Source organism: Vitis riparia, chromosome 18 (assembly GCF_004353265.1).
Source record: "Vitis riparia cultivar Riparia Gloire de Montpellier isolate 1030 chromosome 18, EGFV_Vit.rip_1.0, whole genome shotgun sequence".
NCBI classification, from domain to species: Eukaryota; Viridiplantae; Streptophyta; class Magnoliopsida; order Vitales; family Vitaceae; genus Vitis; species Vitis riparia.
In genome coordinates this window covers 8,471,103-8,489,804 of record NC_048448.1, presented here as the reverse complement: position 1 = coordinate 8,489,804, position 18,702 = coordinate 8,471,103, and the positions used below count along the sequence as shown (strand labels likewise).

General features: G+C 37.0%; 3 protein-coding genes across 3 annotated transcripts; 2 read left to right on the top strand and 1 right to left on the bottom strand.

Annotated features, from left to right (window-relative positions):
* LOC117905960 lies at nucleotides 1-2,203 on the top strand. The gene is made up of 2 exons (XM_034818856.1): nucleotides 1-1,150; nucleotides 1,448-2,203. Exons 1-2 carry the CDS (start codon nucleotides 271-273, stop codon nucleotides 1,936-1,938), a joined length of 1,371 nt encoding a protein of 456 aa, XP_034674747.1. The 5' UTR covers nucleotides 1-270; the 3' UTR covers nucleotides 1,939-2,203.
* A 4,220-nt stretch (nucleotides 2,204-6,423) lies between these two features.
* Nucleotides 6,424-8,188, top strand: LOC117906882 (scopoletin glucosyltransferase-like). The gene has a single exon (XM_034820143.1). It carries the CDS (start codon nucleotides 6,424-6,426, stop codon nucleotides 7,969-7,971), a length of 1,548 nt encoding a protein of 515 aa, XP_034676034.1. The 3' UTR covers nucleotides 7,972-8,188.
* Nucleotides 8,189-9,406: 1,218 nt separating this feature from the next.
* LOC117906883 (SUMO-conjugating enzyme SCE1) lies at nucleotides 9,407-14,980 on the bottom strand. Its single transcript, XM_034820144.1, has 5 exons — nucleotides 14,811-14,980; nucleotides 14,614-14,697; nucleotides 10,085-10,237; nucleotides 9,864-9,977; nucleotides 9,407-9,755 (listed from the first exon to the last, which is right to left on the bottom strand). Exons 1-5 carry the CDS (start codon nucleotides 14,877-14,879, stop codon nucleotides 9,693-9,695), a joined length of 483 nt encoding a protein of 160 aa, XP_034676035.1. The 5' UTR covers nucleotides 14,880-14,980; the 3' UTR covers nucleotides 9,407-9,692.
* Between the last annotated feature and the right edge of the window lie 3,722 nt (nucleotides 14,981-18,702).

Sequence of the window (18,702 nt, the reverse complement as noted above, 5' to 3'; positions counted from 1 at the left end):
GAGGGGAGAGGGAGAAGAGGTTAAATAATGAATGGGTTCTGAGGAATTGCTACCTTCTTCACCACTTTACTGTTTCTTTCAACCACGCTCTCCTGCCTTTCTTGAACCAGTCTTTGGTCCACGCATGCCTCTCTCTGCAGCCGTCTCTCTTCTCCTTATTTAGCTTTCCTTCTTAATTCCTTCTTTCCTTATATTGGATTTTTTTTTTTGTTGACATAGAGAAATCCAAAAGGAAAAACAGAAAAGCATCGGGTCATTTGGGGAGAAGGGATGTTGGGATGGAAGCATATCACGGTGGCTGCGGTGGCGGCCGGAATACTGACTGTGCTTCTGATCGTGTTATTTTGGCGATGGTGTTGTAGTAAAGGACATAAGGATTTTGTTGATGCTTCCAGGAATAAACATCAGAGCTTGCAAGCTGGGATTGCGAAACTCCACCATGTTAGCCTTCCTCCATATCACCATGATCTAGACAGCAAGAGAAAGGCGAATTACTATGTTTTTCGACGTGGGGTTTCATCCAGACCTTTGTTTAATTGGGCGCATCATCCATCGCTCGTCACGGATGCGGTTGAAAATGGGTGGTCTCGATTCGGTTTCACGAGCTACATGTCGTCTCCCTCGATGAGATCATCGCTGTTGGGATTATGCGCAGTGGGGGAACATGGGAAAGAAACGGGGGCGGAGATTAGCTGGGAAGTGTCTCAGGGATCGGCTGATTTCATGCAGAAGATCAGATTGAATTCTGGGTTAAAGAAGATGAATATGAGCAGTCCTTCCATGGCTGCTGCATCTGTAATTAGAACAGCTTTGCCACTGCCAGGCCCTCCCTTGGGGAATTCCTCGTTCCCGCAAGAAGCCTACTTCGAAATCACAATATTGTTTTCCGGTGAAGGTGATCCTGAGTCTGTTGGCCGGGTTAAGGAAGGTGAGAGAACGAAGCTCATCCATGAGAATTCCAATGCTAAAGCCAATTCAGAATCTATAATCCATCTTGAAGAAATGAAACTCGGCTCTAAGGACGACGGCAAAGGTGAAGTCGTAATGCTATCGGTGGGGCTCACCGCCGGAGGCTCTCTTCCTTTGAAACTTCCTGGCAGCTACCCGGGATCAATTGGATTTAACTCCAATGGCTCTGTCTATCTTGACGGTAAATTCTCTCTTCTCATATTTCATATTCCATTCCAGGGGTTACCATGTTGAAGAAAGACAAAACTAAAAGCTCCCAAATTGAAATAGCCCACCAATGAGTTAATCCCTCACCTAACAGCTCTCCTAATCAAACCACAGAAATGTGTGAATAACAGAGGGTCCACTGCTTCATTGACTTCAATGGTGGGGTTCCTCCTCTGTATTTGAGCTTTTGAAACTGGTTTGGAGTTTTACAATAAAGGTTATCTCTTGCAATTTACTCTGTAACTGACCCCGTTGCTTCTCTCCCTTTCAGGAATTAAACTTGTATTCGAATCGGAGAAGGAAGAATGGGAAAGGGCAGACAAGGTTATTGGTTGCGGATTTGATCCTAGCCAGAAGAAGGTGTTCTTCACAATAGATTCAGAACTAGTTCATGTAGTCCATTGCAAGTCAGAGGAATTTGGGAGTCCCCTTTATCCAACCCTCGGGGCAAACACAGACGTGGAAGTTCTGGTTAATTTTGGACAAAGTATGTTCAGCTACGCACCCGCCAATGCACAAAGAACTCCGAACCCTTGCTTTATCGGCCCCCTTGTGAATTCCCCCGCTGCTGCTCTGGGGTATGAAGACAGCAGGGAGCTTTTCTCAATGGGGAGAATAGACTCCCAGTGGCTCAACAGATGCACAACCAAAAGCAGCCACAACAATGGCAGTAAAGCATTAGATTTCGATGAGGATTCTGAAGCTGATTTATTTGAAATAGTCTTGGACAGAAGTGGCCGATCACCACACGCAGTATTGTAGAAACAAACTATAAATATCACTAGGATTTGTTGCATATATGCCGCCCACATGCATTTGCTGAATGCAAAATTTTCATACATTCACAAGCCTCTTTTAGGGTTTCACCTTCGCTTCTCCTATTACATATACCAACAGGTTCTTCAGGAACTGCTGATACATTTTTTTCATCACCCCTGTAACTAGAATTTTCATTTATTTTCCCTCTGTATATATCATGACTAATGTTCCTCCTCCTGGTTGAGTGATACCAATGTTCTTTCAGTTCCGTCTTTATTTCTCAAATACCTTTCATAAACAAACTTGAGATGATCTCAGGATATGTGTTACATAGCACCTAGGATATGTTATCTAGGACTAGGTCTTGTAATTGGAGGCCCCTGAAAGTGCCAATTTTTCCACTGTACTGTTCCCTTTTGAAGGGTACTGAGAGGCACCCACATGAATAAAATTGGGGGAGAATGGATAAAGGAGAGTAGAAAATAGTGAAATTGACCTGAGGAATAAAGCAGAGGTGGTTATTGGATTGAATGATGGAATAAAGAAGAGATGCTGGGTTTACCATGAGTGGGCGGACACAAATGAAGGCTTCAAATTAGAGGCATTTTGGCGTGAATTTGGGTAGATGGATATATGATGAGCTCATTGATTCTCTTGAGAAAATGGAAACCCTAACGTGGACTGTGGAGTGGCCTGCAGGTTAGGTAATTTGGAACTCGTCAAATGTGAAGATGAGATGCTTCTAGGCCTTTGACACCAACGTTGTGGGATGGCATGGTTGACTTGGAAGATACAATCCAGCTAAGGGAAATCGAATAAATCAAACTCCTAATCCATGGTTTCATGTTTAATACTAGAAAATCCGACATTCGAGGTACAACTTGACAAAAGCGTTCCCACACAACTTCCACACGTGAAAACGTACTAGAATCGATGGAGTTATAGAGCATCCTATGGGTAATAATGGAGTCTTCGTGATAGAATTGTTGGCCGTGGAAACAATCTCAAGATATCTTAATCTTAGATGGAGTTCATGAGGCTTAGATTACCCAGCCCGGGCCCATGGAGCCCCTATGCTAAGAAGGGTAGTCCTACCATGATCAGAGTTATTTGATGAGGAATTCTATCCAATTGAGTTGAGTATATAAATAAGTTGCTATCGAATTGGGCCTATAGATAGGCTACTTCACTTTGCTTTTTAAAGTAGTAAATAGAGAAGGCAGTCTTATTTTCTAAATAATGTCTTCCTTTCCTATATTTTGATTTTTGTGTGAGACTTTTGAATGGTCGACACCTGATTTACGCCCGTAGTCTTTCATTATAGTGGACACATTCAAGGATCCTCGACCTTCTTATTAGCGAGGGATTGAGCATATAAGCTTTGTTAATTTATTTAAATTACATGCTTAGATGTGATTAGTGGAAAGTGTTGATATTTCATTTTACCTTACTTGGTAAATTCCAGACATTGGTGTAGACCTAGCCCATGTGATGAAATTACACAATTTACTTTATTTAATTTATTTAAAAATAACTATTTGTTTGAAATTTTGATTTTGTTTACTTTGAATTTTTTTTTTTTGATTTATTTGTTCCCTAGTGAAGTTGCCTTTCTATGGACTTGTATTTCTTAAGTCCCACACAATGACAAACCATTTTTTTTTAATGATTATTTATTTGGAAAAAAAATTATTTTTATTTGTTTGAAGTATTTATTTATTTATTTTTTAAAAGAAAACAAAATAAAGAAAAAAAAACTAATTGACTCTTGAAAAAAGAAGAAGAAAATTCTACAAATTAAGAGCAGATTCATGAGTCATGTTATTTAGTTGAAAGATGTTAGATACTCCATTAAACTCAAAGTAAATTCAATCTATTCTAAGTGAAGTAAGATATTTAGATAATCGATTAATTTATAGAAGGATATAATATTAAAATAAATGATAATACCATGCACACAAAGACAAAGAGACATTATGGTTTATATACAGCGAAACGAATACTTCAATATTTCATAGCCCCAACAAATCACAGACTCCACTATAAAGTATTTTATTTGCATTTGGTTAGTCATAGTAACACTAATTGAGCCAACAAGTTAAATGAGTACAAATCAAAATCTAACTATGTTTTTCTACTTGATGATGTTGCCATATCTTCGAATAATCAAAAGCAATCTTGTGTAGCATTGTCTATCATGAAGTTGAGTATATTGTTTATTTAGTCATTATTCATAAGCGTGTTTGACTGAAAAGGCTCTTTCATAAGTTTGGTATTGTTGCATATGCTTTTAAACCAATTATTATATGTTGTGATAACATAAAAAATCTAGCCAATGCATAAGACCCCAAGTATCATCGTCAAACTAAACACATTGATATTAATTATTATTTTATACAAGACATGGTTGTGCAAGAGGAAGTGATCTTGAAGCACATATCTACAATTTGTATGGTTGTGAATCCCTTGACTAGGCTAATGCCTAAAGATGTTTATCAAGCTCATGTTAGAGTATAAGGCCGCATAGATTATGATTTTATATTATATTGTCAAGTTGACAATGGTAGTTGAACATTCATTTATTAGTGACAAAGGTACTTGAACATTCATTTATTAGTGGAATATTATGTTTGTTTTTTGTTCGATCTTTACACGATTGAGACATGATTATTTATTTTATTGACATACACATAACCTTACCATATGGTTTGTATCACAATTAGGTATGCTAATAGGCAGAGATCAATACATTTAAGTGTGTGACCTCCTTTCGCATTATGTATAACAAATAAAGACAAAACCCAATGAATCATTGAATCCAATATGTTTAGATAGCCTATTTGGGTAATTATACTTTATGTGTCACCTTAGATAGGTCCAAGATGAAGTCCATATTAAAGTTATTTATTTCTTATAATTATACTCTTCTTTTTAGGAGTACAGGTAAATTGGTTATTATTATTATTATTTATTTATTTTGATTGTAAACCGATTTAAACTCTATTTGTTTTGTACAAAATTTTCAAGCGATCATAATAAGAAATCTTAAACTTTTCTTTTTCTTCCTTTGTCTATGATTTTTTCAAATCTAACACTCCCTTCATTATTATGGTGAAGATTGAGTGTGAATATGTATAAGCCAAAAATAAGATCTCTATACAGCATGTGAATCAACGAGCATATAAAGGATTTGATTTAACCACTTAATGTGATTGGGCTAAGATTTATATGATAATGGGAATACGACATACACTCATGTTAGAGAGCCTTATCATTATATGTATTTCACACTACATGTGCTTAGTAGCAGATAAAGATAGTGCATACATCTCTATTTTTTCATCAAATGAGTTCCTATAGAAGTTTATGATCATTTTTTTTATGTCATATGTTACCCTTTGCTATGTCATGAGGCATAGATTTGGTGTGTGTTACTCTAGCATGTTATCTATGATCATGATTGGAGCGACATAAAAGGATATGGAAGCAACTAGGTAAAAATTTAGTCAAACTTTAATTTTTTTAAAATAAAATAAAAAATTTGGAAATTATGAATGCTAAAATGGTATTTTAAAAATATAATTTTATGGGTTAAAATTCTATTTTGAGAAAATAACTTTTATATATAAAATTGTTTTTTAAATATGTTGTATTTTTATAAACTATTTATAAAAATATATATTTTTTAAATAATATTATTTTAATAAAAAAATTCCAAGAAATTATATATAAGCAGATGGATTGCGCGTCTTAGTAAGGAAAATAAAATATTGTAAACTCAAACCAGATTAGTACTTTTGACTTTCTTTTGCGAAGGTTTGGATAAATGGTAATAGTAAAATGACAAGAATACCCTCACTTAAGTTCCAAAACTCAGACATAACCTCTTTCTAGAATCTGCGAAATTTCACCCAAATCCAACGCATGTACCCCGTTACTTTTTTTATGCGTCCCGCCGTCCACACATTATTCCGATGCAATCAATTATATATCATTTAATTCTTTGAAATTAAATTGAAAATATTTTGATTAAATTATTCTAAAATCTAACATTAAATTGTCTTAATTATGAGATTAGTTGCCCATCTTGTCATATTAAATTAAATATATCAATCAACAAAAATTCATATAACCATGAGGTTATTTAATTAAAGGAAAATTTTATCAATTAATAAATATTTGGTAAATAATGATACTCATGATAATGAAATTTTAATTTAGACTTTATAAGCACATTCATATGGTTAGTGAGACAAGAAAATAAATTTAGAAGGAAAAGTGATTTTAAAAAATATTTTTAATATTTAAAAAATTTTATCATTTAAAATATTAAAAATATTAAAAAACATTTTTTAAAATCACCATCAAAACACCGAAAAACTCTCTTGATTAGAGAAATGCGGTACTTCATTCCTCGAATTTGGTCTTCTATTTCGCATATGGTTATATCAATCTACACCTTCTTCCCTCTCAGCTTCTGAAGCCACCATGGGTTCAAAGGACGACGAGCTTCATGTAATGTTCCTTCCCTACATGGCACCAGGCCACATGATGCCACTGGTAGACATGGCTAGGCTATTTGCGGCTCATGGTGTTAGGATTACTATAATCACCACTACCATGAATGCTCTTCGCTTTCAGAACGCCATTCATAGAGATATTGAAGCCGGTCGCCAAATTGGGTTAGAGATTCTCCAATTCCCTTCCGTAGAAGCTGGGCTTCCTGAGGGCTGCGAGAATTTAATCTCAACCCCTACCCCAGAAATGTCCATGAAACTCTTCCAAGCCATCCGAATGATGAAACCACGGATGGAAACACTCTTACGCAACCACCGTCCCGATTGCATTGCTTCCGACGTTCTGTTCCACTGGACCGTGGATGTGGCCGCTGAGCTCGGGATTCCCCGCCTCTCGTTTAGCGGCAGCGGATACTTCAACCTCTGCGTCTCCCACTGCGTTGAACGACACCAACCTCACAACGATGTATCATCGGAGACTGAAATTTTCCTTGTCCCAGGGCTGCCAGATGAAATCAAGCTCACGAGGTCACAGTTACCGGACCTTGTCAAAGGTAGAAACGAGTTTTCTGAGTTGTTCGATAGACTCAAAGAGGCTGAGAGGAAGAGCTTTGGGACATTGATGAACAGCTTCTACGAGTTGGAGCCAGCTTATGCTGACTACTACAGAAACAACATTGGAATCAAGGCGTGGCACATAGGGCCAGTCTCACTGTTCAACAAAGACGCATGTGATAAGGCTGAACGAGGAAACAAAGCTTCTCTTGATGAAGATAGCTGGTTGAGTTGGCTTGATTCTAAGAAACCCAACTCGGTTCTCTACGTCTGCTTGGGAAGCCTAACCCGATTAAGCAAGACTCAGCTGACAGAGATTGCCAGTGCACTTGAAGATTCAGGTCACGCATTCATCTGGGTGGTCGGGAAAGTCCTCAATTCATCGGGCGAGGAGGATGGGAGCCATGAATGGTGGCTACCCGAAGGGTTCCAAGAGAGAGCCTACCAAAGTGGCATAGGACATATAATAAGAGGATGGGCTCCACAGGTGTTGATTCTTGAGCATCCAGCCATTGGAGGGTTCTTGACTCACTGTGGCTGGAACTCCATCCTTGAAGGTGTGAGCTCAGGCCTACCAATGATCACGTGGCCAATCTTTGCCGAGCAATTTTACAACGAGAAACTGGTGACGCAAGTGCTGAAATTAGGAGTTGGGGTCGGTAACGAGGTCTGGAAGGTGTGGGCAACAGAGGAGATGCCATTAATGAGCAGAGAAAAGATCAGGCGAGCAGTGACCATGGTGATGGACCAAGGCATTGCAGCAGACGAGATGAGGAGGAAAGCTAGTCTACTTGGTGAGCTGGCAAAGAAGGCTATTGAAAAGGGAGGGTCGTCCTACAACCAGTTGAAGGCTCTTATAAAGGAGATTAGATCGTTCAGACAGCACCCTTGTGCAGAAACTTGTAACAGAACTACATTGCATAGTCAGAGTCCAATGGCTCAAAATTTTAGGACCTTGGAATAGCTATTCTTTTTTCCTTTTCCTCTTTTCAAGCTACCCACATTTTGTTCTAGTTAATAATCTTGGTCTAATTTTAAAACATTTGAGTGACCGTAGAGCCTTTTGAATTGTTTCTTCAATCTTCAATCTGCTTCTATCAAACATAAAGCAAAGAGCCTAAAACTTAAGAATTTCTCTTCCCCCATGCTCACAAAACAAGGGCCTTGAGCCCTGGACAACTTTCTCGTATGATTATCAATAATTTCCCATCACTTTCAATTATATCACGTCGTGAGTTTACAAGGGTTGTTAAAAACACAGCAATTACGTTGACCATGTCCTACATATTATAATAAATCTGATATCAGTGGTTATGTCAACAATTTCTCCGAGGATAAGATGACACATAGTAGAACTGAATCCAGCAGGTAACACTAATCGCAAGAATGGCAGGTGATAAGCAAGGAAGGCAGAATTATACTATTAGTACTCTGAAAATTATAAACACTTTGAAAGCTAGAATGATTAAAAAAATTACTCTTTGTTTGCAACTACTCAAAATAAGATCCATCTTTAAAAAACTCATGTTCATTTATGTCATCATGCATGCTTGGGTTTACTGCCCACACTTTTTCACATCATCCTGCTGAACACAGTGAACAATGCCCTTGTATCTTCATACGGAGTGAACAAGGCAGGCGCAGGAAAAGCCGGTATAGCGTTATAAAAACAGTTCGTAATTTTTGAAAACAAAAAACCTATTGTCAAAAATTTACATCCGATCAACATTTTCAAAAAATAATTTTTAAGATCGCTTTTCAATTGTTTTTAAGAATAATATTATAATTGAAGACTCAAATACAAAAATAATTTTCTCTTTATTTATGAAAATACTGAATATTTATATATAATGAAAAGTAGTTTAAAGCATTTTCCATACTTTCAATTATCGCTGAAAATACTTTACAAATAACAATTAATAACACCTCAAATTTCTTCTCAAAACCCTATATTTAAATCAAATTCTCCAAAAACAACTTTGTATTAAAACTTTGTTAAACGTGTTTTTTGAGTTAAAAAATTATTTTTCAAGAACAGTTTGCAAACTGGGTCAAGCCTCCCAAACCAAAATCATGTTTCCCACATTTGTTCTTTCGTGAAATTGAAAGCTTTTCACCTAATTAAAATTTTCCAAAGTTGTTAAAGCCTCAGAGCCCTCTTGATGCAACCGTTTAAGCTTAAGAGATGATGTATCTCATCAATCTACCCAGCGCGATGTGTAACACACTAAAACGAATTCAATTCTTCTATGCGATAAGCGAAATCCAGTGAAATGAAAGCTTAAAAACTAAACACAAAAGAGGAGGCCAAGGAAAAAGAGCCACTCCAAACTCGGTTCACTAATTGCCCATACCTGTATCCCCTGTCAGCCATCCAGTCAGAACCACCAAAGTTGACCTGTGCAAAATAGATAATGTCTATCATCTTATACGTGCTTGTCTTAGACTTCTAGTGAAACTCAGAAATCCTGAAGTAACCACATCAGCCATATTAGTCACACAAAACAAGTGTAATTATAGATATCCACCACTTAAAAAGGCACCCAGAAAGCTTTTGTCATTTCTGAGTGTCCACTAGGACCATTGCAAATAGAAGTTGCACGCAATCTCAACAGAAGTATTACATATAAATACAGGGGACTGCTGACTAATGAGCTAATTGTATTTAGCAAGGGCGAGCATCAGTTAGACAAGAGGTGGATATTGCTTGGCCTGTTGCCGCACCCTTCTTTTATACTCCGCGGGTTCCTGCAAATTTCATAATCACATACCTTAGAACAGAAGCATTGCTATCACAGCAACGCCACAAAGCTGACAGAAAAAAAAAAAAATGCAATACTGAGGGTTGCAAGATACCTGGATGAAGAGCTGATACCCATCAGTTTGTGCTGGATCTGCAGGATTGGGCTGGTCCAGCAAGTCTTGAATGCCCACTAGAATTTGTTTCACTGTAATGGCAGGTCTCCAACCCTAAACAAAGTGCCAAACGTGTTTGAGTGTATAAGTTTGGCTGAATGAGCTGTATAGCCAAGCAGCCGGTCTCATTAAGACATGTGAGAGCAGTGGTTAGTACTTACACTGTCTTCATTGAGGATCGAGAGACATACAGTTCCAGATGGGTAGACATTAGGGTGGAAGAAACCTTGAGGGAACTTGCACTTAGGGGGTTTGCTAGGGTAGTCCTCACTGAAGTGCAAAGTAAGTGGGAAGTAGCCCCCTTCCCAATCAGTCTGCAACAATAAAGAGGTCAATATCCCTCAAGCAAGACATTTTAAGATGCATTAGACCAATGCAAAATATCAGCATAGCTTCTGTCTAACATAGTTTCTGATACTTAATGACAAAATGCATGAACCTGAATAACTATGAGTTTAAAAAATCTAATATGGACAACAATCATTTGCACCAATAAAGAAAAGGCTTTATCTGATAGGAGGTGTTGTCACAAAACTTCACGATATCTTTTGGGCCACTTAAGGATCGTCACTGCTGGAAAGAATGAGTAATATAATGAGAAGAAAAAAGAACAAAATGAGATGAATATTTTGGTAGTAATAGCAAACTAAAATTAAGATACTCATAAGGGCTCCTACCACAACATCATAAAAGCAACTCACCCCAAGGAAAATGTGATCATAGATTAACAATACTTTATGGTTTAACCGATCTTGGTTTGAAAATTCTTTTTCCCTAAAATTTTCCCAAAACAATGTTTTGAAACTAGTGTGGCGAGAAAGATAATGCTCATTCACTAATTCCAAAGAAATAAAATCAGCACTTGTTTTAATGTTAGATCAATATCACAAACTTTTAGGCAATCCTTGAATTTATGATGGGAATCCTAATGGTCGGAAAGATGCATGCAGCAAATAGAATCAGACTAGTAGAAGTCCCAATCTTCCAGAATAAGTAGGAACTCTATTATGCTGGGTTGCTCAATTATTTTTTTTTGATAGGCAAAAGCACAAAGATATATTAGAGAAAGGGAGCTTGAAAGGCAACCCAGAGCATACAGGGAGTATACAAGAGACACCTAAAACAAGCAACAAAAACACAAGCACTCACCGGCCCTCAACAAGAACCCAACCAATCCACAAAGTTAAACAAAGATAAAGGGCCTACAACTATAGAAGAATTAGCACAAGATAAGAGATTACAAACAAATGAATTTTTCAATCTTTGAGTCGACAAAGCCTCATTATCGAAGACTATCCTATTTAATTCCTTCCAAATTGTCCAAAATAAACAGAGAGGAGCTGCCCGCCAAACCTTTCTATGATTCTTGTCCTTAAAAGAGACATACCAACTTAATAGAGTGTCTCTCACCGAAAACGGCAACACCCAATTGACCCCAAAAAGAGAAAACATAAGATCCCACAAAATCTTCGTCTTAGAACAATGAACAAGGATATGATTTATCGTTTCCTTTTCAACGCAACACAAGCAACATCTATTGGCTAGAATCCAGCCCCTCCTCTTAAGCTGATCTTGAGTAAGGACCTTCTCCCAAGAAGCTTCCCAAGCAAAAAAACTCACCTTTGAAGGAACATACGGACTCCAAATAATATTACCCGGAAACGAGACTGCACAGCTATGATCAAGAGACTTGTAGAGAGATTTTACAGTGAAAATCTCATTTTTCGTCCCTCTCCACAGCATCCTATCCTCCCCATCAACATCCAACCTCTTCCCTTGAATGGACGATAGGAGTCTCTCCACCTCCTCCACCTCCCAATCGTTGAAAGGTCTAAGGAAAAGTGGAGTCCACCCTCCCACTTCCCCCATTGGGTCCCAATAGTCCGCAACCCACGCATCTTTAGAACCCGCTAAATCAAACAAGGAGGGAAAAGCCTCACAAAGGGGGGTGTTCCCGCACCAAATGTCTTTCCAAAACCTCACCCTTTTACCATCCCCCACCAAAAAAGATACATTATTGAGCAGTAGCAAACCTTCCTTGCTGATATCCTTCCAAAGCCCAAACCCATGGCCCTCCCTAGCCCCGCAAGTGCTCCACCCTCCTCTTTCAACCCCATACTTCGTACTAATAATAAGCTTCCAATATGAGTCTCTTTCAACCGCATAACGCCAACTCCATTTGCACAAGAGGGCTCTATTAAGAATGGAGAGATTTCTAATCCCCAATCCACCCATCTTTTTGTGAGTACAGACAACAGCCCACTTAACAAGATGGGGCCTCTTCTCCAACGCTCCCCCTCCCCAAAGAAAGTCCCTTTGAATTTTCTCAAGTCTTAATTTAACCACTCTTGGCATGCGCAATAATGACTTATTGCTATTATGCTTTATTTTCATTTTATGCTAACAATGTATATTTAATCCAAACCACAGAAAATTTCAAATTAGTAGGACCAAATTCATTGAACTCTATTCAGCTACCTTTATATCCTCACTTTGATCTGTGGCCCTCTCATTCAGACAGACACTAAACAACTATAAGGGATCAATAAAATGGACAATGAGCATTAGAAGGAAATGCACTTCTTATTTATGAAAGCAATTTCCATAAAATGGTACCATCATGGTAAGTCTAAAAATGGGGAGGTTGTGTGGGACATATTATAGTTCAAGTTTTAGAATGGACCAGCAAAAACATAGAAAAAGGTTGATAACAACCTAATTTTGTGATTTTCCTGAAGATCATTCCTGCATGTGGTTTTCAAATCCTCTAAAGGCTTGGTTACACTGACCATTCTAAGAAGTCAGAATATTGATGTATGAGAAATGAGAATGGTCATATCACAAATGACAGATTGCAGAAATTGGTTCATTGTTATCAAGTGGCTTGACAAAACCCAAAAATTGTTCTTATTGTGGTGGTGGTTGGTGGTAGCTGTATACTTTTTGTATAACTTGGGCTGCTATGCCGGCAGCCCTTTTTAATATATTTTTCTCTTTATCTATCAAAAAAAAAAAAACCCAAAAATTGCTCATGCACATGGATCTCTTTAGTAGACTGGAAAAGACAGGAACACCAGGTTCATGAGCAGTATGTTCAAGTCATCTCACCAAAATTGATGCTAATTCAGATGGATGATATGAGTCAGTTAGGCTCATTAGATGTCAAGTTAGTTTGTACAAAGAAAACTCTTGGTTTGGCAGTGACAAGCATTGCCAATCACAGATTCCAACTCATCTAGTATTAATTTATTTACAGCAACTAACTATTTAGTGGTTGTGGTTGGCTATTGTTTCATTTATTCAGAAAATGATGAGGAAACAAGACTTCCAAATGGAAATTTTCTTCTTTCAGCCCTTGTTCTCCAAAACTTGCAACCCTAGTTTACTTGTTGTGTATGCTTCTACATTTCCCCCACTACCTTCATTCATTTGAGCTTCCTTCGGTACTTACTCCTGTATCTAGATGTTGAAATCAATATACTTTACCAATTTACAGTTTATGAAAGTAGGCTGTGACTTGTGAGAGTATTTGGGGGATTTGTCAGTAATTTACATGGGAGTTCACACAACCGCGGTTGGAGATGTTTTACACTGTCAAGCATATCTTTGGGTTTATGGCATCAACCTGAATAAATCCCTCATGGTATTGGATGCTATCAACCATTTTCACCACAACAGGGAGAGAGAGCAGGATCCAACTACAATATCACAAAATTTGGAACTTTGTGAAATCCCATCAAAATGATGGCATCATGCCAATATACTAAAACTGCGCCATCAAATTATTGTTTTAATAAGAAAGGAATATAATTATTCAAAAGAATTAAGTGCAAAGAATCACTGACTAATGACCACATTCTCTTACGTTACAATAAACAAGAACTTTGTGGCATCTCTTATGCCCATTGTTTGGAGTAAAGTGGGCATGGCCCTCCTCAGTTAAGGAGACCATATTGAATTAGCAAAGGGGCTTTGTGGGGAAGAAGGTATGGAAAAGTGTCAAGAGCTGCTCCATTGTGTTTATTTTGGACTGTATGAAAAGAGAGGAATTGTAATTCGTTTGAAAGTATAGAGTATTCAGACTATGCACTTAGAAATTCATTTGTTTATACTGATTTTCTTTGGTCTAGAAAATTCTTTGATGAGCTGTCTTTATATCGATAGAATTAACTGAATGTTTGCTCTAGTTTTAAAAATAGAAAACAGGTAACGTATCTAAAGCCGCACTAAGTAATCAAAACATTAACCATCCAAGCAACATGGAGAAATTTCTTTGATAGTAAGAAGACAACAAGCAAAAGAATAATAGATCGCTCATTACATGCAAATGATTCCATCCAGCAGTGACCATTAGGGATTAATTCAAATTGAACTGATTACAAAACAAGGTTAGAAACAAACAAGTCTAAAACATAGAAGGTGATGAAACGCAATCAAGAAACGCGACAATGAAAATTAGCAAAAAATAAAAATATAAAAACCATAAAAAAAACAAGTAAAATTCAACTCGAGGTCCAAAAAATTTTGAGGTTAAAGAAATAAGAATCGCATAGAGTAATATAACACAGTTCCATTTAAGCCCTAATGCGCCGTTTGATAAACCAAACAGAAAATCAAAACCTTACATCAAGTTTTCCTTCTCTTCTCCTAAATTTTGTCGAGAAAATAAAGAGATAAGAAGATAACTTACCCCAGCCTTACCAGGGATGGTGCAATGCCACACCATCAAATTGACGGAACCGTCCGGACCAGTCTCTGGCTTAGCCACGAAACCCTAAAAAATGAGGGAAAAAAAACATAGAAACGATCGGATTAGAGAACGCAAATGGAAGACGTAAAGAAGAGTAGAAAAAAAAAGGGTAAAATTGGAGAGGGAGTGATACGGACATGGGGATGATTCTTACGCCAGGCTTTTCGCTCCTCGGCGAGACGGCCACGCGCGATGCCTCCTGACATCCTTGCCTTGCTTTCTCTATCTCGACTCGCTGCCCCTGCTGATTTACCAAGATGAACTGCGCACCATCTCGCCGCTTCTTTTTCCTATATTCAAGGCGCCCACAGGTTCCTCAATTCCAATGCTGTTTTCACATTCTTTTACCCCTTCTTTATGGCATATTTACACACACGCCCACTCATAAATTAGATTCGGCTTGTCACTCACTCCTTATCATCGAATCCAAATTATTATCGAAAGTAATCCGTGATTAACAAAAAGCAAGTTACTCTACCCCATATATGCGATTACCAACAACTGATTGCCTTCCATTTAGGCAACGCCAAAAACCATATCAACATTTTCTCTTGGTTAAGAAAATTTCAATCTCACTCGGCAATTGGTAATCCCACTCAAAAAAAATTTACAACCAAAGCTTTTGCTTTTCTTTTAATTTCCAAGCCTTTTATCTCCTAAAATTCTAAATCCATAGCTTCAAATTCAATAATTATTCAATTATTTTTTTTAATATTTAATGTTATATGATGCACCTCACCTCAAAATGCGCATTATGAAGAGAGACGATCTCTTGGACCTGTAGGTTAACCTGATTGGCTGACTTATCCCTTAAAAACAGCACAACCACTCCTATTCCCATACGTCCAAAAGTCCATAAAGTTTGCTAAAAACCTGAAACAGTGATAGAGGTGTGGACCTTAAGTATCCCTTGATCACCCATCCAGCAGCTGAGTGGAGAGAACCACCTAGTCGGGTAGTTGTTGGCCGTGCACCAACAAAAGGGGAGGCTATATAAATAAGACCTTTGCCACGCAGCATCGACTAAAAACAGGGAAGTGCTAATCACAGCTTAATAAAAAAAATAATGAATAAACTCTAATGTGCTGTGGTGCGGCAGAGTGCAAGCATTGTAGTCCAGATTTTTGGCAACTGTGACTACACACTACAATAGCTAATTTTAAGAAACAAAAGAAAATCGATTTTTGTGGTAATCCTACCAATGCAACATAAGCACCTGGATATATGAAAGACTGCAAACAAGGTTGGCGAACTACTTCATTTATCAACTAGACCAAGTTCTTGATATGAATGCGAAGATTAAAACGGGGCAGAGAAAAATATACGAGGGTAGATGAAAGTTCATCTCTTCTTGTTGGGAGATGTTAGACATGATTTTCATGTAACACTTAAGTGGAACCATAGTCTCACAATTTGTATAACCATTTTTATGTACATGTGCAGATAAAAAGTAGAAAGAGCTATGAGGTTCATCTTTTGAGATTCAACACTCAAGCATCATTCATATGAATTGGGGAAAAAAGTTAAGGATGGTATGGATCACAAAGGAAGGATAGGATCTCACTTTACATCAATTACGAAAACAAATCGAGAAACAATAAGATAGTTTGACCAGTGGATCAAAATCCTAACATAATGAAATGAGACATTGACTCAAGAAAATTAGGAACTAAGGGTGTAGCTATTAGATAGCAATCCCTCGATCTCTATGTTATGTGCATATGTCACCATCACTTATGAGGTCTCCGCAAGCGATATTCACTTTTTTTAAATGAGGAAGACAAGCCAATCAAGAATGAAACAATGTGTTCTTATTGAGAGAAAGGTGCCTTAGAGTTACAATTAGATAAATTGAAAGCTCAAATTAACTCTATGAAATGAAAGACTCTACAACATAAAGTCAATGAGTTGTCCAAGGCCTCATCAACACTCCATTTGCTCCCCATATCCTACAAATGACACTTCCTTGTGGTTTATCTTTTCAACATTTCATAGTTATGATGGGATAGGAGATCTAGTGGATCACTTCATATATTATCAAGAACTTATAACCTTTATGTAAAGAAATGATGCCCTTTTAAGCAAAGCTTTTCCATCAAGTTTAAAGGGGCCAACATTTGCTTGATTCTACAACTTGGTTGGTGGGTCCATCTATTCCTTCTATAAACCTCTATACGTTGTTTGTTTCACCATATACATGTTCTACGTGCAAAAGCAGGACATGAGCTCTTTGTTTAGCATCAAGAAAGTGGAAAAAGAGAGACTTAGAATGTATGTGCCTTTAGCATTGCCTTACTCTAATGGAGTGCTTTGATGATGGTATGTGAAGATAGCCTTAAATAAGAGGATTGCTAAATAATTTTAATCTCTACAAATCTCTGCATAAGAAGATTTTGGCAAGTATAAAGAAGTCCTTTACAAGAGCATATAAGTATGTAAGTTAAGAGTAAGATGTTGTTGCAACAACTTCAAAAGTTATCATTAGGGCTAGTGAAGTATAGAGAAAGCAATCATCTTAATGAGAGGGGTTGTAACAAAATAAACTCTCTCTAAGATAAAGGATCCCAAGCTTCTTGAAGGCTAAAAACTTAAGGGAGACATTTTGAAACAATCTTTATAGAAATTTTGAAACAACCTTTAAAAAAGTTGAACGCCCTTAACACATGCATTTTTTAAGAATTATTTAAGTTTCAAGACTTTTCTTAACTCCTTGTAATTAATTGGAAATCCTTCTAAGATAGATGAGACCAAGTACTATGCCTATCTTAAGATACATAACCACATGAATAAAGAATGTCATAGCCTAATCAATGTTGTAAACATGTATATGAAGAAAAGAGAACTTCAATGGTTCCTCTTTAAATACAATAGTGATTGATCACTCATCAAAGTTTATGGCTAAAGCATTGAACAAAAATACTAAAAGAGTCATAATTGCCACACATCATAGAAGTGAAATTAGATAGATGACCAACATAGAAGTTGTAAACTATGTTAGTGTTAAGGTTCATCCTATTGTTGCTCGCTAACTCCATCAGGAAGACTTGGTGTTCACCGTAATTATGGAAGGGGAAGTTGGCAATTTGCATCACAATGTCCTTGTATTAACCCACCTTTTGATAGCAAACTACAAGGTTTAAAGGATCTAAGTGGATCTCTACAACTTTGCTATAAAAGCTCTTGAATAAATAAAAAAATCGTATCAAATGGATAAAAGAATGCCAAAAGGCTTTTTAATGTTTTGAAAGTTATTTCATTTATCCATCAATTTTGTCTTTCCCAAGAGTTTGGGAGAAACTAATTTTGTACTTGGTGGCATCAAAGATTGTTGCTAGTGCTGCTCTAACAAAGAATTTGAATCATACATATATGATATCAAAAGTTGGTTCTCTACCCTATGTTACCCACAAGGGAATGTCCAAGTTGTAGTTTAATTGAATAATCTTATATTGCCTTGAGAAGAGACTTGAAAGAAGTAAGGGTTGATAGTTCATCTGAGATCATTGGGAGAGCAAAGTTGCAATCCTGCCCAAGCAACACAAGCACTCAGATATCCAGAGATTGTGAATTTGGTAGATTGCTCCATTAATGACCTTGATCAAATTCTTGACATCTCAATTGTGAAAGTTAAAGGAGTAAAGCAGTGAATGAAAACTTATTTATACTAGGAGATGTGGAACCCATAGTCTTCATGTAACATTTAGTGGAACCACATTCCTACAATCTGTATAATTACCTTAATGCACACTTGTAAGAGACAGTAAAAGGAAAGAGGATTATCTTTTGAGACTAATAATTTTTGTTCAATAATATACAATTAACTCAAAATTTTATATTAATAAATTAGTTAGAATTTAAATGTAAATATCTGTGACTTAATTGAATTCAAATATGAAGTTTTTGTTTTCTAAATTAAATCGAACTATTTATAGCCTCTAGTAATTAATTTAAAAAAAAATGTTTTAGGTGAGAGACCATGCATGAAAGAACTTGACAATGTCCTTTCTTTGTATCTGTGAAGGGGTCCAA

Excerpts from the sequence above, each read along its gene's own strand:
- LOC117905960 (XM_034818856.1), top strand. The coding sequence starts at position 271 with ATGTTGGGATGGAAGCATATCACGGTGGCTGCGGTGGCGGCCGGAATA. Across the intron at positions 1,151-1,447 it reads TGGCTCTGTCTATCTTGACG|GAATTAAACTTGTATTCGAA; the intron begins GTAAATTCTCTC and ends TCTCCCTTTCAG.
- LOC117906882 (XM_034820143.1), top strand. The coding sequence starts at position 6,424 with ATGGGTTCAAAGGACGACGAGCTTCATGTAATGTTCCTTCCCTACATG.
- LOC117906883 (XM_034820144.1), bottom strand. The coding sequence starts at position 14,879 with ATGTCAGGAGGCATCGCGCGTGGCCGTCTCGCCGAGGAGCGAAAAGCC. Across the intron at positions 10,238-14,613 it reads CCATCCCTGGTAAGGCTGGG|ACTGATTGGGAAGGGGGCTA; the intron begins GTAAGTTATCTT and ends TTATTGTTGCAG. Across the intron at positions 9,756-9,863 it reads GGTATCAGCTCTTCATCCAG|GAACCCGCGGAGTATAAAAG; the intron begins GTATCTTGCAAC and ends TGAAATTTGCAG.